The 22,285-nt window shown below is 36.1% G+C and overlaps 1 protein-coding gene across 2 annotated transcripts in view; it reads right to left on the minus strand.

Moving 5' to 3' along the window:
* The window catches only part of CAPN7 (calpain 7), a 37,652-nt gene extending 16,973 nt beyond the window's left edge, over positions 1 to 20,679 (minus strand). For both annotated transcript variants that reach the window (XM_054595614.1, XM_054595613.1), the window contains exons 1-10: positions 20,342 to 20,679; positions 17,854 to 17,962; positions 13,692 to 13,849; positions 12,733 to 12,800; positions 10,645 to 10,845; positions 8,576 to 8,662; positions 4,248 to 4,374; positions 3,398 to 3,483; positions 2,139 to 2,232; positions 1,188 to 1,334 (exon numbers count right to left, since the gene is read on the minus strand). In XM_054595614.1, coding sequence (XP_054451589.1) covers positions 1,188 to 1,334; positions 2,139 to 2,232; positions 3,398 to 3,483; positions 4,248 to 4,374; positions 8,576 to 8,662; positions 10,645 to 10,845; positions 12,733 to 12,800; positions 13,692 to 13,849; positions 17,854 to 17,962; positions 20,342 to 20,443 — 1,179 coding nt within the window. In that variant the 5' untranslated portion in view covers positions 20,444 to 20,679. The remainder of the gene's footprint in view (positions 1 to 1,187; positions 1,335 to 2,138; positions 2,233 to 3,397; positions 3,484 to 4,247; positions 4,375 to 8,575; positions 8,663 to 10,644; positions 10,846 to 12,732; positions 12,801 to 13,691; positions 13,850 to 17,853; positions 17,963 to 20,341) is intronic.
* Positions 20,680 to 22,285: the final 1,606 nt, after the last annotated feature.

Raw genomic sequence — 22,285 nt, forward strand, 5'->3', positions numbered from 1 at the left:
TACAAGTAATAAGTTTCTTATTTAACTCAAATTCTTACCTGGATTTAAGCACAAGCTTATCTTTTCCCTACAATCTTTACTGCTTTTCCTAAACACATAATTTGAAAACTCAAGACATATAACAGAAAAAAGTTTTAATAATAATGATGATAATCACTATTTTATAAGTTCTTACAAGAATATAGTTACTTTTCTACTGTTTTATACACATTTTTCATTCTCTAAGCTGCACTGGGTAAGTTAAGAGGCAAGGTATTAGAAAGCTAAAATAAGAATATTAGAATTGACTATGTAGGTGGGGAAGAAATTTTAATATCCTATTGCCCTTACCTATGACCTATGATTCCTTGGTTAGCATTATAAGAACCAGAATAATGAAAGAGGCTGTGTACTAGGCCAGGAAATTATCCAGGTAGGAATGACGGATGATATGCACATATTTTATCATTTAATCTTTACAGGTCTGAGATGTGGGCATTATTCTCACATTAAGAGAAGAAAAGAGGTTAAGAAAGATTAAATGCACTTCCTAAGGCTACAGGTTGGTTAGTGTTGTAATTCAAAGTCATACTAATCTAATTTCTGGGGCAAGCCCAGTAGTTTACCTTGTACAACTAATGGACATTGGCACAAACCTCAAATTTATAGGCTGTGTTAAGGTTGGAAGGATAACAAACAAAACATCCCTTGAATCTGAATTTAAAAATAAAAATAAAAAAATAAGGATGACAATATGACACATCCTTTTGATCTGAAGCAGCTATTTTGAAAATGTACACTGTGTTTAATTGGCCCTGTATTCCAACATGAGAGCAGACACATTCATTTAGACTTTCTTGAATACCGAATCTGTACAGCAGTTCCTCAGATAATGTCTTTTTGTTATAATGTTCGTGCGATAACATAGAGACTTGACTTTTTTATTAGTCTATAAAAAAATTGGTTTCATTATACATCATTTTGCTTCAAGTTATAGAACCTATGGACGACATCAAGTGAGGACCTACTGTACCATGTTGCTAACCTTATAAAAGAAAATATGTACTCCCATAAGGTGACTGATCAAAATGTTTCAGAGGCTGATAATTTGTTTTGTTTCCTTTAAACAAAATAGCAGCTATACTCTTTCAAATTTAAAATAGTCGTGTAAGATAACAAGTCTGTGTCTGGATCATTCTATTACTTACTGAATTGGATCCTGGGAAATCATATCCTCCCATGACTTTCATATACGCTTTTTCAATTAGAGAAACCCACAGTTCACTTTTGTTGTTAGAATAAGAACAGAGCAACTCTCCCTTATGATCAACAGGTAACTGATCATCAATTATAACCTGGGGAAAGATAACATTAATTTCCTTAGATAGTAAAAGTATCTTAAAATCTTTTCTATAAAGAAAATCTTTCATACAGATAAATTAAAAGGCATGACGACATTCTTATTATTAAGGTAATGATAGTTTCCTATTTCTACAGTCTGATCAATTAAAAAATGTTATATAATTTCTTTATTCAAGTTTATAAGCTAATATCCCTGTCAAGTAATAACCTTCAGCCAATCAGATGTTTAATGTTATGAATCTACCATCAAATGACTAGAGATTCTAGAAATGTATATATCTAAAATAATTGCTTTTTGGAACTTTCTATAAAATTTTCCAAAATCATTTGTTAAATAACTTTATACTTGCCATGATTTTTTTTATTTGAAAACTTTTATTTATTTATTTATTTTTTAGAGAGAGAGGAAGGGGGGAGAAAAAGAGAAAGAGAAATATTAGTGTTAGAAACATCAACTGGTTGCCTCTTGTATTGATACATGCCCTGACTGGGGACTGAACCCACAGCCTAGGCATGTGCCCTGACCAGAAATTGACCTAGCGACCTTTCCCTTTGCAGGACAATGCCCAACCAACTGAGCCACATCAGTCAGGGCATGATTTACATTTTTAATTATTAACATATGTTACTAATAGCAGTATGTATAATATCACAGATTCAAAATCAATGAAATGTTCAAATGTTTACATGTTTTTAAAATGTTTATATAAGTAACATTTCTTAATAATTCTACTCAATATTCAAAGATGGGGAAGGGAGAAACAGAAGGGGTTGAATTGGAAAGAAACATTATTCACCTTTCTTGGGACACCATTGAGGTGAAGTTTTACCATATACTTGCCACATGGATTGTACTCTGGCTCACCATCCTTATTCTGAGGGTAAATTATGCTTTTGTAAGGAAAATAAATATTGAAATAGCAACATTAATATTCAGTATAACTACTATGCAGACCATTATATTTAGACATGCTATTGTCTTGGCAATTTAATAAAATTAAGCATGAGAATCTTTTCTATAGTAGGCCTAGAAAAAAATTTCACTGTAATCAAAATGCTTTTTTAATGTAAATAAATGAGTAAAATATCTTATGAGATCATACAGCGTGGCATAAATTTCACAATATTGTGAAAAATGCTCAGTGGTAAATTAAGTGGGTATGTTATAAGCTGAGTAAAGTAATCTAGTAGTGCCCTGAGAAGTAAGCGGCCCTGAGAAGTAAAGAGAAGACCATTTCAGTTAACCACAACTAAGGCAACTAACTGTAACTCTGACAGACGTTAAAACAACGCTGATAAAAGTTACACAAAATTATCCAACAAAATACTCATAAAAACAATCAGTATCAACACACTGAGCATTATATGCTTAAATGGTTTTTACCCAAGATGACAAATAGCTTGAAACTAAGGGCTGTGTCTAATTCCCTCACCTTTGCACTTTCGGGACTTAACACACAAAAACCACTCATGGAAAGATGTATGAAAAAATTATGAAGTTTAATTTTTATAATGAATGATTTGAAGCTAATAAAACTTAAAAATTCAAAGAAAAGCTATTTCAGTAACATTTCTGTACCTTCTAAAGCAGTTCCAGACAAAAGAAGTAATTTTGCAGTACAAAAATTTGAGATATTTTGCCAGTTTCACATTTTTTTGTGTGCAAAGTTTTCAAAATATGATGCATTTTACACTCACAGCCCATCTCAATTCAGACTAGCCTTCGTGTTCAGTATCCATATGCGGTTAGTGGCTACTATGTAGTCCAGTGCAATTATAAAAATGGCCTAATTTCACTTAGACCAATTTCATTTATTCCAAGTATTCCAAGAAATATTTATTCTACATATATAATATTAACTGCATATACATATGGTCTTACACTGTTTTAGCAAATCTGTTCACATTTGCAAACTGTCTGCTTAATACACAAGAGCGATAGTATTTTGAGTGGTATGCTCTTCGCTTTCTGTGCCAGTAAGGCCTCTAACTTTTAAATTTCTAGTTAAGAGACAATTATATGAAAAGGGCTAAAGGAACAAATATAAAATTTTACCTGGTAATCAACTTCTTATTAAATCGTCTTTCATAAGCTGCACTAATAGCCAGTGATGCAACAAAGGAACAATCTGACACTATTGTCTGTTAATAAGAATTTATTAATATATTTCATTCATTCATGTAATTTCAACATTTCCACAATATTTAAGCATTGCACCTAGTACCTGACTTTTTACAGTAAATATCGTGACTACTGCTTGAGTAGGAAATAAATAGAAATGTCATACTACCAACTTACACATTTTTTGTTCAAATAAATCCTTGAAAAAACCAAAGTACTCCAATAAAGTTAATTTAGAATAATTTAAATATCGATAATGCATTCCTTACATGAATAAAAGCATACTTACTGAATCACACTGTTCTTAATGACAAAAAAATTAAAGGCATTTTTAAAGTTGGTTTATGACCAATAAAAATGAATATGCGTATCAAAAGATTTTTGAATCATACTATTTCAGGATCATTATTTTATATTAATATGGAAGACACATGTGACTTCAGTGCAAAACTTAATGGAAGTTTGCAATAAAGACATAATGTTGTTTCAACACTAAGTGTTTTAAGTAAGTCCAATTTCCTTATATCTTTTATATCTATTCTTATCAAAGGTGAAATTCACATTATCAACTTTTTCATCTGTAAGCATCTATTAATAATTAGTCTATATAAAAATCTGTGATTGCTCAAAACAGTTATTCATACTTTCATTATCTCAGTGTGTCTAAGTCCAAGTGTCATGCATCTGAATATATAGTAAAAATCTAAGGAAAAAAGTAGACCTATATTCAAATTATTTTAAAATGTTAGCTTTCATATAAAATTTATACAAAACAAATGTTTACCTGCTTTATGCTGAAACTGGATACAGTATAAATCATTGTAGGATTGTTGGTGAGCTCTTCTGGGCGCACCCATTTGGAAAACATAGCTTTTTGTTTAGGTGATAATGGTAGCTTGCCCAATCTATCACTGAGGTAATAATAATAAAATTAAAAAACTATAATAAAATTAATATTAAATGACTCAAAACCAAAATTAAATTTTCTTTTTTCTTTTTTTGGTATAGTGATCCTAGCTATATTTACATCATCTGAAAACAATCATCTGGTCAAATCCGGCTCTTTACACTTAACCATGAATCCAGTCAATCTGATGATTGTCCCCAATTTAAAAAGAAAACACAGGCCCTGACTGATGTGGCTCAGTGGACTGAGTGATAGGATATGAACCAAACGGTCACTGGTTCAATTCCCAGTCAGAGTTGGGGGCCAGGTCCCCAGTAGGCGGCGTGTGAGAGGCAACCAGACATTGATGCTTCCCTCCCTCCTTTCCCCCCTCTCTAAAAATAAGTAAATAAAATCTTAAAAAAAACCCACAAAAATAAAAACCCCACACAAACCAGGTAACTGAAAACAGAAGAGCAACTTAAATTTATTTATACTTATTTTCAAAATATAATTTTGAAATTTAATATAACATGGTTATATTCAAGAAATTCAGTTTGATAAAATGGAGCCATTAACAACAATATAAACTGATTCATTCAATATGACCTAGGAAGCTACAGATCTTTATGTTGGCTCTTGAAAAACTCTTCACTGCAAGGCTAATAGTGAGAGTAGCTATTTACTGAGTTAACATCCATATACTAGGCATTATGCTAAAGTACTTTACATATATTATTCATGGAATCCTCAAAACAATTCTATTAATGAAAATATTTTCTGAAAAAGTCTTAAAGTGATTAAATAACTTGCCAAGGTCAAATAGCTAAGAAGTAGCAGAACTGGTGTTTGAATTCAGGTCTCTGGTACCAAATTCACCATTCTTACCCATTACGTTCTACTCATTGTGTGTGTTGGCAAAATATATTGTGTATTATGTCTCTAAAACTGATGTATAAGACAAAATAAAAAACATCTACCTTTCCCTCAAATGTCTTCTAGAGCAAGGGCAACCAATCGTTGGATTTCCAAAGATTTCTAGAATAGTATAAATAAAGTATATGATCTGCAAATTAAAACTGAGACATTCTTTTTTTAAAAGAACGTTCACAGATACTATAAGATGGTTTTGTGGTTAGGTGAGATCTGCAAACTCCTGGCTGAGGGACTGGTTTTTGCACTGGAGGACATCCTTAAACTTTTAATAAGCCAATATTTATTGTGAATCTCTTAAGGTACAATAGAATATGGCATAAAACATTTCTCAAACTTTTTTGGTAGATCTCGTAGAGCCATTATCAGTCTGGGTAACATTTTGGTACCTGTGTAGTATCACAGGTGATGGTAAATAGAAAAGTGAGCTGAGAAAATTTAGGAGAATTTAAAGACAGCCACCACAAAATTTTGAGGGAAAAAAATAAGGGTAATTCATTATCTAATTACTTGGTATTATTAACCTGCCATGTGAATCATAATACAGGGTAAACTTGACAGTCCTTAAGTATTTGTTCTCAAAAGTCACTACTAAATTACCAAATTAAATGTTTTTTTCATCGTAAAGATATTAAAAATATTTTATAAGTATAATTTTTATTGTAATACATGACCAGAACAGAAAAAAATGCAATGGTTCTATGAAAGATTCATAAATTGTGAAGTTTTTTCTCATCAATCTGTTATCTTTGAACTTAAATGTTTTATGTTGCTTTTCTTTTGCTTGTTCTCACCATAAAATAATCTAGAAAATGAGAAAGGAAAACATCTTCCCAGTTACAGCAATTTTAGTATTTATTCTTGAGTTTCCTCCGAATTTAATTAATTCAGTAAGAATTGACTGAGAACCTACAATACTATATGCCAGACACTGTGCTAGGCAGTGGGGTGCAACTTAATTAAAATAGACATTTGACTTAATTAAAATGTTTTCTGTCCCTAATGCAGCTTATCCTCTAGTGTGAAGAACAGGCATTGAGCAAATAATCACACACAAAAATGTGTAATTCCAACTGTGACAAATGCTATGACCAAATTAGGGGAGTTTGTATGGTATTACATTTTACTGTTTCAATTACATTGTAAGCACTTTCCCATGTTATTTAATTGTTGGAAATTTGTTTGTGGCTGTATAATCTTTTTATGGTTATTCTGTTGTATGACAAGCACTAAAAATATAATTATTACCTTAATTTATTACACAAAGATAGACATTACAAATTTACATCTCTACTTGGATATAACTATTTAAGAACATAGTATCTTCTAGCCATTCGCTACCTGTCATGCTTCAAGAGTTCCAGTTGACCAGCCACTGAGTGAGGCCAATAGTTACTTTGAGTGCTGGCTGCACCATTAAGCCAGTTGTTATGCAACTGGCTCAGTCCTTAATGACCATTTCTTCTAAAAAAATTCGTTTGCATGTGTTGGGGAGGGTACAGGTGTGGGTGCTGAGGTGGGGATGAATTTGAAGTTTAAAGTTTAAACTAGAAATACCATGATGTGGTCTGCTTGCTTTCTTTCTAGATAGGCTTTAAGATCAATTGGATTTACATGGAGGCCAGGCCAGAGAGTGTGTTACATTTGATGACTTCTGTGCAGACAAGCACTTATCCAGGCTGCATTATTAACTGGTTTGTTTAAGTTCCAGATTGTTTTCTTACATTAAAAAAAACATTCAGGAAACATAAGACAACTTTAGGAAAAATTAACTTAAAAAAACTTGCACTCAAAAAAAAAAATACTAGAATAACTGATTCACATTTTCACAATTATAATATATAGGTGAATATCTTTTTAGAATGTTTCCTAAAGTGAAATTACTGGTCAAAGGAGTATAAAGATTTGTAAAGTAGTTAAAATGTAGAGCCAAACTGTGTAATATAATTTAGTATTTAATGAAATTATTATTTTTCTGTTAACACTTATTATATAGTATTTACTATATAACAAGTACCATTACAGGTGGTTTATAGTTTATTCACTCATTTATCATTGTAACAGTATGAAATGGAATTTTTTATTATTCTAAAATCTGAGGCAGATTAAATAATAAATGTGTGCAGCATCACATAGGGCATGAAATTGAACAGCTTGGCTCTGGAATCTGTGCTGTTAGAATCAATGCTATAAAGCCTCTCACAGACCTAAAAATTTCTTAGATCCCAATCAGTAACTAAAATCACATGGTTACCTGTGTGAAGAAACTGGATTGATAATTTTTGGTTTTGAGATGTCTAACTTCTGCCCTTCTAACAATAGTGAAACACCAGAAATGAAAAAGCAGATCTTTTATTCTTTGTATATTCTGCATATAATAAGCATTCAATTCTCTGATGTTTTCTGATAACATGTGCACTGCAGAAATTTTGAAAAAAACAAAATCACTTTAAAAAGTTAAATCGCCCTATTTTGCTACCTATCAATAAAAACTAAACATTTCGCTATATATCTTTACATTGTTTTTCTATATAGCCAGAAATATATGAAAAGAAAAAAATCTAAATGTTGTATGAATGATTTTCTATCTTTTTTATTAGGCTACAAGCATTTTTCCTATATTTTTCAAGAACTTATTTTTTATATGGGAAGCATAATATTTAATAGTGTGGATGTACCATTACTTAGTCATTCCCATATTGTTAGATGTTTAATTTGTTTCGATAATTTTTTGCTGTAAGTGATGCTTTGATGAATGTTCATATTATATACATATACATCTTTGTCCAAATTTTGATTTCCTTAGAATGATTAGAAACTGGGAGTCTGGAACCAAAAAAATATTTTTAAGGCTCTTTACATAAGCTGCCACTGTTCCATAAGGCTGTACGAACACTTTCATAGTTAACCCTTTCTTGAATTGTATCTTCTTCATAAACAACAATACTGTCATTCTATTCCAGTTTTCCATTCAGTTCTTTTTTTTTTGATTTACATGTCTGTTACAATCAAACACCAATTCAACAAATACTTCCTGAGTACTTACTTTATGGCAGGTACTGTGCTAGACACGATGAATATAATGTGGGCAAAAGGAGAGCCAAGCAAATGGTAAGAGAGGTACTCTTGCTATGTTGCCCCATCCCCTTCCCACTGCCACACTTCTCTTCCAATCAAAGTTTTTAATTACAAATTTTAATTTCAAGGCTATACATTTAATTAGGTTTCAGAATGTGGAAAAACTACTGAAAAATTAAAATCTTAAAAGAAAAACTGCAATAGTGTTTACTTACCAGAAAGGCATTGGATAGGCAAAACGTTCCCTCAGGTCAATATTCATAAAGGGAACATATTCTATACCATTTATTTTTGATGTTGTCCTATAAAACACAAGAAGAAAAATTCTAAAGCAAATGTTCAAACTACCAAACTTACTTAAAATTTAAATGACAATGTATGGTACTTTAATAAAATTAAACCGACAATCTCATGTTGATATCTTTATCTGGACAAAGTTCTCACAAGATAGTTAAATACCAGAAAATATCTGAGTCAATTCAATTCAGTAGTTATTTTTTTAAGATTAACATCTTTCACGAGAAACAACAGTCTTGAGACAGGCCCACACCAGATGTACTGAAAGTGTCCTTGACACCTGGGCGCAAAGTGTGGTCCACTGAAAGTACAAAGGGAGAAGCAACTGATCAGTTACTTTAAGATTTAAAAACTATGACATTTATAATTCTGAAAATATGTTCTTCATATTTTCTGGGTATCAAAACATGGAAGAGACAGTGGAAAAAGGAAATGTCATAAATAACACTGATAGCCTCTTGACAGGTTAAAGAAATGTGGTTTGTAGTAGCTTCATGTATTTTCTTCTTGTTTTGTGTATGTGTTTATTTGTATATATTAACTTATTTCCTTCTGTTTCTTTCCCTCATTTTATTTAGAAGTAATTGCAGGGTAACTTCACAACTTAGTCTCCAGATAGCAATATTCAGGGAGACTGACTGAATTTGAGAAACAATCAAATTCAATGCTGCAATGACTGTGTGTATACTTATTTTGAAAGGATGAAAGCTTTTTACCTGTATGAAGGATAGTTGCATTCTGTTAGGCAGAAATATAGACTTGTTTTATTGTAATGTGGAATGTCAAATGTGTACAGAAGAGAGCTTTCGGATGCTGAGTAGCCCTAATGTTGGACTGTTATTAATTAATTGTGTCTCAATTCCAAAAGAACACTTTTTTTCCTGCTTTGTGTTGTGTTGGTTCACATGCAATTTACTAGGCAAAGAGAGCCAGGCTAGCAGGAGTAGAATTAAAATCTACAGCATTCACAAGGAAAGTAAGACCAGCAACACTGAAAGGAAAAGAAATCAACAGAGACAAGAGGGAAGGAGGGCGGGGGGGGGGGGGGGAAGGAAGGGAAGGGGAAAGTCAAAGAACATATAGCAAGGACTCATGGACAAAACCAAAGGGGAAGAGCTGAGGGAGGGAAGGAGGGAGGCGGCAAGGGAAAGTGGTGGGGGTAGGCAGAGACAAATGTATTTGAAAAAATAAATTAAAATAAAATCTAAAAAAAATCTACAGCATTCACAAAAGAAAGAAAAATGCCCTCAGGCAGCTGGTACATAGGAAGGAGCCCTTTCATTTTAATTTTAGGAAATTAAAAATGAGCACGACTTGCACAACTCTGTGTGGATCCTACAGCCATACTGGCTGAGATTTATCCCATCTACGGAGGCTCAGAATGCAATCAAGGATTTCCACATCAGCACTGTTTTGCATTTTTAACATACTAAAGGCTCTTACAGACACTGAGCTGGCTTCCTAGACCAGGGGTTGGCAATGTTTTCTGGAAAGGACCAGACAGAATATAGCTCTGGCTTTTCGATGAAGTCTCTGTAACATAGTCCCCCCCCCCCCCCTTCTCTTTTGTAGCTCTTTAAAGAAAAGCAAAAACCATTCATAGCTTGACTTCCCTTTACTGAACCCCTGGCCTAGACTGCGTTTCAAAGTAACAATTTATTCTTCCCATGAGGGCTCTAGTTACAAAGTTGCGCAGATGACTTGACTGGTCCTCCATACCCTTTATTTTGCTCTCTAACCTTTAGTGCTCAATTTTGAAGAATGCTAGGATTTTTGGGAAGACATGTCTAGTAGAAATGTTAACACTAAAATATATTAGAACAAATTTTAAATATCTCAAGTTGTGACTATACGACAATTTATAATTACATAGTAACAGCATTACACACTATATTAGAGATGTGAATATGACTCAGCAAACCTAATGAGAATAAAATGACACGTGTTAACAAAATCATTCATTATAATGAACCATAAACTAATTTACCTGAGAACTTCTATTTCTTCTGCTGTGTATCTCTGTCCTTGTGCGTCACATGACTGTGGACTTATAAATGGCTGAGGTCTTTCAAGGAAGGGGTTAGTTCCTAGCGGAAAATGTGTTCTTGTTGGAGGTGGCTTTGGTTTAATATTTGTTGACTTGATTTTGCATAACGGCTTTGTTAAAGGCTCACTCAATGCTTCTGCTCTATAATAGAAAGGTACAGAAAAACTGTTCTAGTTTTCCTTCTCACACTGAAGCTTTCTAGAAAACAAAATTTACTTCAAGAACAACTCAAGCATTCCTGATGTAAAATTAGTATATAAAATTCTTACATACTAGTCAACTGTTCATTACTTAAGCTACTCCCAAAGGTATTTTTGCAAACAATATTCTATTAACATTATTTGATTACTTACTGCACGTCAGATACTATGCAAGGGGGGCACAAGAATGTATCAAATACAACCCCTACTTTTAAGGTGCTCAGAGTTTGGTGGGGAAAGAAAGACAACTATATCAAAAGTGACAGACGCTGAGATAAAGTATCACATGCGAGTGAATACACAGCAGAAAATATTAATGAACTGAGAAGAGAGGACGAATCAGGGAATATTTTTTCTGAATTGATGTTTGAGCTGCAAAGAGGTCCGCCTGGGGAGTGAGGAGGCGTTATAAGCAGAGAAAGAGATTAGCGTACGCAAATATGTGAAAGTATGAAAAAGCATAGTGAACTAAGGTAATTTCAAAAGAATGGATGCAATCCCTGTGAATAGTTCAACTGAGAGGCAGCAAGAGATGAGACCTGTGTCAGGGGTTGAATTATAGGTCTCACATGATATTCAAGGAAATTTTGACTGTGTTCTGTCAAAGAACTAACAAGCTAAAAAATAAAAGTTCTTAACCCGAGGTTCACATATGAGTCTCAGGAGTCTTGTGAATACTCTGAAATTATATGCCAAAAAAATTGTATGCACATTTTTCTTAGAGAATGCACCCATGATTTTGAATAGATCTCAAAGGAGCCCATGACTGACCAACCCCACTGCACTTAGGACACGCTCGATGCTTTCTCTGCAAAGGTAGTAAAAGTCATCTATGACTTTGACTGGTGAAAGAAATCAAAATGGAGAAGATAACTATGTGTCAAGTATCCCTACCTTCAAGAATTGGAGAACACAAACTAAAGGTTAGATGATGGTGATGAAAAGATGACTGTTTTACCTCAAAAAAAAAAAAAAGAAAAAAAAGAAGGGCTGGGGGTGCTAGTCAGAGCCTCAAAAAGGATGTAATCTTATGAATTATAGCTATAAGAGCAATTTCCACCCTTTTCCTTAGTAATGTTCTTCAAGAGGAATAATTCTGTTGTGCAAATCCATTTACTCTTTTAACAAATGCCTACTGAGCTCATACTGTATGCCCAGCATTCGGCTATGTGCTTGGTTATAACACTGAACAAAACATATACACAATTTTCTGTACTCACAGAGCTTATGTTGAGGTGATGAGGGTTGGAAGGGACACAGACTTTAATAATAAACATGATAAACTGTTAAATTTCATATGTCTTAGAAAGTGGTAAGAGTTACGGAAGAGTTATCAGAATAGAGTAAGCAGGATGAAAGTACCGAAGGAGATTCAATTTTATATTTTTAGGCTAGGCCTCATTGAAGAGTTGACATTAGAGCAAAGAGCTGAAGGAGGTGCACACATCTAGGCAATGTGTGCGGCTGTAAACTGGGTCATTCTCGATATCTCCTTTTTAGTATTAGCTCTGGAAGCCTCTCTGGAAGTTCTCCTTTTTGGAAGTCTGACATTATAAAACAGAAGGGAAGTCTTCCATTTACATATATAATAATTTTTGTCCCACACATAGAAAGCTAAAGAAAACATTTTCGATGTTATTTTTTTATTTTAAAGCAGGGAACCAGAGAGAAATAAATTCACTCAGACAAAGAAAGTAGACTTGATCTAGATCTCAGGTAAGAGATGGAGATTTGTTACGAGCTCTAACACATTTAGATAAATCTGTCACATTTAAGGGACACAATACACTGCCATCCATGGATAAGAACTCGAGTGACCAAAACTCACCTATCTAGTGCCTGCCGAGCCAACTGTTTCAGTTTATTTTGCAGAGTTTTATCAGCTGTTTCAGAGGACTTAAGAGAAAGAGAGAGAGACATTCTGAAGCATAATTATTTTAATTTCCTTAATCCATGATATTTCTAAGCACAAAAATTAACCATGCACATTATACTTCTTGGAATTACAAGAGAATACACCAAGACATTTTATTTTCATCCTTAAAGGTATCATTTTAAATAGTGTTGAAAGCTTATCATTGAGGTAAGCTTTAGGGCCACTTACTATGGACAGGTGGTAAGCGGAACACGGCTGTCTGACTACGGTGCCATGGAAGGCTGAGCAGCAGTAACCTTAGAAGACCAGCACTTACCTCCTGCCTTAGGTACCCAGAGAAATTAGGCTAGATGGTTCTCCTGAATCAAAGAGCCTGGACAAAATGCCAGAGCTCTAAACAATACCGTGACCCACTTACCTCACCCTCCTGTCAAATACACTGCTCTTATGCTCTAGATGCCCCTTAATGCTAACAGTCCCACCCAGGGCTCCCAGAGAGCAGCAAAAATCACTCAACATAGAGATTTTAACAGTCCAAGTTAATATAGTTCTCCCAAACCACTACCTTAGTTTTTAGTGTATGAAACTGAAAAAAGAGAGGGAAGAAGTTTGTTCTAAATTTGTGATGGTAGAGTCTTCCTGTAATAAGTTAATTTTAATTATATGTAAAAAGGTTAAAAAAAGAGTACCTTTAATTTAGAAAACTGCCTAATAACTCGATCGTAATGCTGTTAAAATTTTAACAAGATGTTAAAATCCATTACTAATTTCCTACTCTTCATCATCTTTTAATGAATAACTTAGTTACATTTATAATGACAGCAACTTTTTCTGTAAGAAATTAAGTAAAATTCACTAGTAAAGAGATATTTCTTAGCATAACTCCAAATTTAACTTGTAGCTATACATACAGTTTTTAGACAGAGATCTACAGCTTCTGTATACAATTCTATAGCATCTTCAACATTCCCTTTTTCGTCTTCATCAAAAGCTTGTGTAACAAGGAAATGGGCACGCTCCAAGTCCAACTGTTGTTTTGACTTTAAAGGATCAGCACTCTTGGACTGAACTAGGATAGAAAAAAGGCACACAGAAGAAATATTACCTATATATATATCTACCCAGGAAATAACATACCAGTTTAATACATTTAAGACATTCTTCACCAAAACGCTATAATCCTTCATTTAAAAAAAGCTTAGTAAGGTAGAGTTGTGCTAAAACCACTGAACTGTACACTAGAGAAAGGCGAATTTTGTGGTAAGTGAATTTACTGGTATAGAATCAATAAATGTTTTTAAATAGATTTTATTTATTTATTTTAGAGAGGAGAATGGAGGAAGAGAGGGAGAGAAACATCAGTATGTGGTTGCCACTCGCGCACCCCCTACTGCGGACCTGGCTCACACCCCAGGCATGTGCCCTGACTGGGACTTGAACCAGCGACCCTTTGATTCACAGGCCTGCACTCAGTCCACTGAGCCACACCCGCCAGGGCTATTTTTTTTTTTTTTTTAAAGCTTTACATTTTGTTTGCCTCTTAAAGGTACATGATGATTTTTAAAACTTTAACTCTCAGTAACACCTCTCTCAAGTATGTACTAATCTCATTTATAAAATGAAGATACCAAAACTAAAAATGTAAGATACCTAGCTTAGGGTTTCTCAGGCTTGGCACTACTGACATTATCCGTTGGGTAATTCTTTGCTGTGAACTGTCCTGTGCTTTGTAGGAGTCTTCACAATATCCCTGGCCTCTATCCAACTAGATGACAGAAGAATATCCCCCACCTCCCGCTAGAGTAAAAACCAAAAATCTCTCTAGACATTGCCAAATGTCTCCCGAGGGACAAAATCCCTCCCAGTTGAGAACGACTGATCTAACCTTAGGTTTCACAGCTACAAGTGAAGGGCAGAGACTAAACTTGGATTATTTATTTTTTATTAATTCTAATGATGTCTGAACATCATTTTATGGGCCTTCTGCCTACCAAGGGGTGCCCCACTTCTGCTGCCTTAACTCCTCAGAACTTTGGTATCACTGACCTCAGACACCACCTTGTTGTCCACAATCTGGTAAATGGTGGTTTTCTGGATGGACTGGGTGGACTTGCTGTTATTCAGGGCATCACAAAAATCAAAGTCCTCCCCTTCTTTTAGTGGGTGGCAACCTCAGCCTCCAGCTTGACCTTGATTTTCCGCAGGACCTTGGACTCTTGGATCTGGCATAGCCCCTCTGCTCAGGTCTGGGCGAGCTGTGACTCCAGGTGCAGCAGAATCCTGTTGAGCTTTTCCATCTGCATGGCACAGTGAGTCTCCACCTCCCTCAGGCTGTTGTCCAAACAGGCCTTCAGATTTCTCAAGTCCAGATGGATCTCCAAGGACTGGACTGCATGTCTCAGCTCCATGAATGGCATCACAGAAGTGCCTATCTCAGCGGTCTGAGAGGCGACCACTGTGGTGCTCTCCTCAATCTGCTGGGACCAGGACTTGCCTAACTCCTCTCCGTTCTTCAGAGTCAGCTTGTCATGCTGGGCCCAGATGCCTACCTGCCACGATCTACCTGGGGTCCTGAGATTTGGGGGCATCCCACTCCAAGGTCAACCCAGAGTTGGCAATGTGGTTTTGTAGACCATTTACAACCTCCTCTCCTCACGGTTCTTCTCCATGAAGAGCACCTCCTCCTTGGGAGCTTCGATCCCTGTCTCCAGCTACAGTTGTGTAATATTAGTGTCATCAATAACCTTTTAGAGCTCACCGATGCCACTATCCACAGACTGGTACATGGCCAGCTGTTTCATACTTGACACTGACCTCACCAGCAGCAAGACAGTCATTATCGATCTGCAGGACAATGTGGGCATTGTCCACAGAACTTGCAAAGATCTGAGCCTTCAGGTCCCTGATGGTATTGAAGTAGCGCCCCCAGTCTCTGACCCCTTTCTTCAGGTGTTCCTGGATTTTGCTCTCTAGTCTCCTATTATCAACCTCCAGGCTCTTCACCCTCTCCAGGTAGGAGACCAGGCAGTCATTTAGGTATTGCATACTCTCCTTTTTGCTCTGGACACCCCCTGTGCCCACCAGACTCCCGGCCATCCCTGCAGCCAGGCCTCTGGACCACCAGCAGCCCCACACGCTGGTGGAGTGGTACACAGAGATCCACAAGCCCAAACCCCCAGTGTCTGCACAGATGCGGACCGTGCTGCTGGCTGTCCGGGCCTGGTGGCTGGGCGACAGCGCAGAGCCCAGGGTCTGGAGAAGCTGGAGTGGGTGCTGAAGATCATGTTGTTCGGGAAGGAAGCCGAGGCCAAGAATCAGGTTCAAGCTGCCTCAACTTAGATCTTTTAATTCCAAGTTTTGAGCTCTTTATTCTACACTGGTGAATTTCCCACCCAAAAAGCAACTCATCTTGCAAAAGTCTCTTCACTATCAGCATATTTTATATGTTTTAAAAATTGGGTTTCTGAACAAGATTTTTTTGATAAATAATTCTTCTGTTTAAAATAATTAGGGTAACCATTTACTTCTCTACAGATTACATTTGTTGAATAAAATGGGTCAAAAAGTTGGCAACAGAATTAAGGTACATTATACTTTAAAAATCCTTCTGAACTTTACTTCTGTTTCCCTGTCAAGTCTTTATTTTTTCAAGAGATATGGGCTCTCTCATTCTGTGCCTCATTATCATGTTTATAAATTTAAGAGCTTCATTTACTTGGTTGGGAAAATAACTTTCCTTTGAATTAACTGGTATTTTGAATTTATAATCAATGTAACTTTTTATCAAGTACGGCCCTGATGCACAGGCAGTCCACATTTTAATAAATACAATTTCTAGGACCCGTCTTAAACTAAACCACCTGTCTTCAAGGGGACTGTCATAACAAGAATTCCAATCATCAAAACTACCCTAACTATGTGCGTATAACTACTGCTCCTATCTATTCAGAATGCGTGGTCGAGTGTAGCACAAAGTTTATCAGGTAATGCCGAATAAGTAAAGATTCCTCCAAGCCAGCGATTTTTAACCAGTGTGCTGCAAGAGTTTTTTAAACATGAAAATAACTGACTAATTAGGGGCACTGACCACTTTTCCCTTACATTGTCCCCCCCGCCAAAAAAAAAAAAAAGACAGCCAACACAACAATAGCTTGCTGGTGTGAATGAATCAAACTTACACCTTTTTTTTTTCCTTTTGTCAGAATGGCAATAAATATATTTTTTGGTGTGCCACAGAATTTTAATAATTAGCTTATGTGTGCCATAAGAGGAAAAAGGTTAAAAATTGTTGCTCTAAGCTGCTGGAGGCTTTATTATATGGCCACAGTAAAAAGGGTTTAAAAGATGAATGAATTTCTGAAACAAAATGTCAATAGGTGATTATTTTCTTTCCTACCCATGTGAAAGAAAATATTTCAATAGGTGATTGAAAATGTCAATAGGTGATTATTTTCTTTCCTACCCATGTGAACAGCCCATTTTGACAGAAACCCTTCACTTCTAACAAAACTGTGTGCACTTGTTTTACAGCATTTGCCATGCTGTTTCTGAACATACATACTGGCTGTTTCAGGTCTCTGCTTATATGTCAGTTTTCCAAGATATGGTTTAAAAACAAGAGTGTAGCTAAGGTCTTGAGGTTGATGATACTGATATATAATAGAAGAGACTGTGATTCTACTGCTGAAGTCTTTAAACACTGAAGAGCAGTAGTCATTTAATCTTAATATCAGGAGAAGGAACATGGCAGATATTAAAAAAACAAATTTTTAACAGGGTCCTAAACTGACTTTGACAATGATACAGTCAGAATATAAATAATTCACCTCTCTATACCTCTGGGAAATTAGGAGATTGGACTATATTATCTCTAAGATTCTTTTTCACAGATTCATTACTTATTTACATATTATGACTTTTAAAGATGTGACTACCAAATGAGGAAGGAGCAGCAAAAGACTGAGGATTAAGATCCAAACACAAAAAGAAAAGAGAATAATAGGAGGAAAATAAGATGTGATGGAAGAGAAGAAAAGAAAAATACAGTAACAAGTTTAGTAGTCTTTTACTGACCTGCTGAATGTAAAGCCTGAACTCTTTCCAGATACTCATTTATTTTTTCTTGAATGCGTTCTAGGCTTGATCCTGCCATCTCTGCATAAATTAATGCTTGTGCAGCTTCCTAAAAATAAGAATTCAAAGGAATTTGATTAATTACAATCTAAGTTTTCTTTACCACTTTCTAACTCACTATTGTTTTATATGAATGGCAAAAGAAGAATGTCCTTAGGATTATTAGTAATTTTTTCATAAAGTAAATGACTTATATAATTTCCCAATACTTTTTCTTTAGTTCTCACTGCTTTAAATTTTCACATACTGTTGAACATTTACAAACTCAAACAGGAGAGACTAATTATAAACGTTTTCTTAGAATAGCTGTGGTTTATGTTTTCTGTTTTCCTTTTTCTTTATGCAATAGGTCAGACTTAAAATATCATTAAAAGGTGACATATTTAAAAGCAGATTTCAGTTGTATGAAATCAACTTATTTTAATATAGAAAATCTGGATTCATATTCCAGTTATTCATTCTGTAACTTCCACAGCTAGTTATGCTGTGGCTAGTGAGAAAGAGACCCCATTCTCATCGCCATTTCAGGAAGGTGGCGGATGCTACAACCGAGAAGGACCAGAGCGTGGTCTTTCCCAACAGCAACACCTTCTCTGCAGTAACCTAGGCAGTTTACACTTCATGAAGCCTCCCGGCTAATGGTCTGGATCCAAAGAATATTACTTTTTTAATCAAGTTATTGGAGCAGGAGTTGTTTCATTGAACCCAACAAAATCAATAACAAGAGTACAGTTTTGATCCAAATGGGAATTCAGTCTATGAGGCTATGAGGGTAGAAGAGCTATGATTTTCTTAGATTCTGTAAGTTGGATATTTCAGGGGAGGAAAATAGAATAACTTTACATCGAAACATTAAACGCTGTATATTATGTACCATCATTATCTAAATACATTATACCTACACTTAACTTCAATAAACTGATACTATATATGTAAGTATATATTCTACCCCTTTAGTTATCTTGCATGTAAATACTGATTTTTCAAATTATTTTGCTTAAAGCCAATTTTTGAAATTGCTGGTATCAATTTTATTTTACTCATTTCTATTTGAAAGTGATTAATAATTAAGGAATCCCTTATAGAATAGTACTAAGACAGTAAACACAAAATATCTCATAAAGTTTATGTAAATAGTTCTTAAAAGCAAACCACTTCTGACTGTCTCAAGGATAAAAAATTCTTCCTAATGACATGCATATAATCCAATGGCAAAAAAAGAGGCACTGTAGAGTATTTTCTTTTGCTTTAGAAAAAGCTATTTTAATTGGCATTTTTTAAACCTATGAATATTTACTAGTTATTTCACAAAACTAAAAGACAGAGAATTTTAGTTTTAAAGAAATACCACCTTCATTATATTGTCCAAAGCAAGTCCAAAAGAAATGATTCTGAAACAAACTATAAGTGTCTCAATATGGATTATAAAGGGAAGGCAATAAAATATTAATCTGAGAAAAGCAAACCGCACATTACTGACAGCGTGTGTTTGTGGAAAAGAATTACTACTGCTTGTATTGTCAAAGTCTGATATTCTTTCTAAAAGAGAAGTGACAGCATGATAAAGATATAGCTCCCTCCACGAGGAGGAAGAGGGCATGGCTAGAGCTGGAGGGGTGTGTTCGCAAATCCTCAGGATTGGAGAGCAGAGGGTGACTGGCTGGAAGCTCAAACTCTGATTTGATAATTCTGCCCTCAGTAATTTACACAAAAGAAATATCAAAGATATGTGTAACACATTAGTTACAAGGATATTAATTGAACCACTACTTATGATGCTAAAAAACCAGAATGAACCTATATGCCCAACAGAGTTTGTAAATAAATTTCAGTAGAACCACACTACAGAACGCTAAGCATTAACAAGATATTACAAAAATATATGTAATGATTTGGAAAATTTCAAATGAAAAGAACAGGCTATACATAGTATAAACAGTACGACCCAAGTTTGCTTTAAAAACAGGTGTGCACACACATGCGTAAAAACACAAGCACAAAGATATACATCAAATGCTAGGATAAGAGACGTTTTCTTCTTTTTTAAATGTACTTTTTACTTTCTTCAAAGAACATGCATTATTTTAGTGAGGATTAGCGACCACTTCCCAGTAGCCATAAATCAGAAACAAGTGACAGAATTAACTAGCTGCTAACTACCCATACCTAAGTACTGCCGCCATAAGCAGTGCAACGGTGGGCATTGCCAGTCAAGACTGCAAGGAGGGAAGTGGTCATTCCAAAGCTACGACCAAACCTCCCACTAGTGGCAGGAGCCCGGGGGGCGTGGGGTTGCCTGGGCTCTATGGCCGGGTCGCCTCTCTCCTGAAAAGGAGAGCAGCAAGAAGATAAAAGCAAAGTCAAGCGGGCCTGGACGCCTCAGAAACTGGATCCTGCCCCTAGGACGGAATCCGCGCTTCCGGCTTACCTTGTAGTAAAACACCGCCTCGGAATAGCGACCTTCGTGGTCGCGCTGCACCGCCAACCGGGCGAATTGCACAGCGTCCCGCTCCAGCGCCGACGAGTCCATGGTGCCGAGGCCCCGCACCAGGGGAGAGAGCGAGGCCTTGACGCAGAGGCTCTTTGCCCACCGTTGTGCACCAGGAAGCCGAGGTAAGGACTTCGGAACGCCGTGGGAGGACCAGCTAAATTTACTTTCGGCAGACGAGGAAGAAAAGCAGGCCTTCCCAGCATGGGCCGCCGCAACGCCTGGCCCCCGCGGTGTAACTCCTATACCCAGCCCGTGGGGTAGCCCCACTTCGCTGCCTCCCCATCTCCCGCCCCGCCCACCGGCCCCACTGCGCAAGCGCAGTGTGACCCTTGGGAGGTTCTCTGGAGCTGGGGCGGTGGAGGCTGGACTCCTCGCGAGATTACGGGAGGGTGGGCGTGGTCAGGCCTGTTCTGGGCTGGAGCGCACGTGACCACCACGGCACTCGGGATTGGGCGGGCGAAAGCAGAAGTACGTCCCAGTCCAGGTTACTGTGCAGTCTGTGTGGTGGTGGCTAGGTTGGCCAGGCAGTTGCCGGTGACAGGCAGGCAGAGGATACGTGCTTCTTACACACCCTTTTTTTTCTACTAGAGGAGACGTTAAAAAAAATAGCAAGAAGCACTTCTCAACACATGTGAACGGATGCTTTAAAAATTAGGAACGTAAAAAAGGACATTTATAGGATATATGGGATTCTTTTAAAGTACCCTTAATAACGTTTCTTTTCCACAAAATCAATCATGACCGAATATACAGCACTCCCAGTGAATACCCGAAGTATTGATTGTATTGTCAACAATATTTTCACCTGTACTTAACCTCAGATTAATTTACAGTTGTTGTAATACAATACTTAGGTAATTATTTGATTGTCTTCTCTCCCTTAAAAGTCTGAACTTAGCAATAATAAAAATGAACTGGTGATAGGCGCCATAATATGGATGAAACTCAAAATTCGTGCTGAGCCAAAGAAGCAAGATGCAAAGGTACATACTGCATGATTCCGTTGATAAGACACAAGTGTAGTCAATAATGCTAGAAGTCAGGTCGATTGGGAAGGGACGTTTGGGGTGATGTAACTATTTTGATGGTCGAGTGGCAGAATGTATACATTTGTCAAAACCCATCACACTGGACATTTTAAACATGTACTTTTAATTTTTTCTTAATTATACCTCAATAAATTTTAGTCACTTGGTCTGTGTTTAAAGGGAATTAATTTCTTAATATTTTCACTCTTCATATTTAGAGAGGTTAATAATGATAACTATTTAATCGTCCTATTGTGAAGGATACAAGTGAAAAGCATTTGACTGTGCCTGGCACAAAGGTGATTTTCAACCAACAGTTTTATAACTGAAGGAGGGATGTTTTCTGTCATTAACTGTTTTGTCTCAGTGTTTAACATAAACCTTGGTCAAGAGAAGATGCTCAATGAACATTTTAAAATGTTGAATCAGTGAATTCCCTAGTAGTATATTCAATGCACCCTCCTCCATCTTGATTCTGACAAATAAAATAGAAATTCCTTGTCCTGGGCGGGTAGGTCAGTTGATAAGCCTATGCACCAAAAATGTAGGTTTGATCCCAGTCAGGGCACAACAGGTTCGTTGCTGGTTTGCTCCTCCATTGCGGAGATAGGAGTGGCAACTGAACGATGTTTCCCTCTCTCTAACATCAACAAACATATCCTCAGGTGAGGATTAAAAAATAAAATATAAATTCCTTAGCCCAGAATATAAGGTCCTTTAGAACATGTGTTCAGAAAACATCCTCAAGGTGTTTGCAGTCAGTCTTGAGCAAATTGACCCCCAAACTACAGCAGATGAATGAAGTTTTACTCATTCTAAACTGGACTTCTATGTCTAATGCTCCTTCTCTATT

This window comes from Pteronotus mesoamericanus, unplaced genomic scaffold, assembly GCF_021234165.1.
Source record: "Pteronotus mesoamericanus isolate MK-2021 breed Mesoamerican mustached bat unplaced genomic scaffold, CSHL_Meso_final scaffold_54, whole genome shotgun sequence".
Taxonomy (NCBI): Eukaryota; Metazoa; Chordata; class Mammalia; order Chiroptera; family Mormoopidae; genus Pteronotus; species Pteronotus mesoamericanus.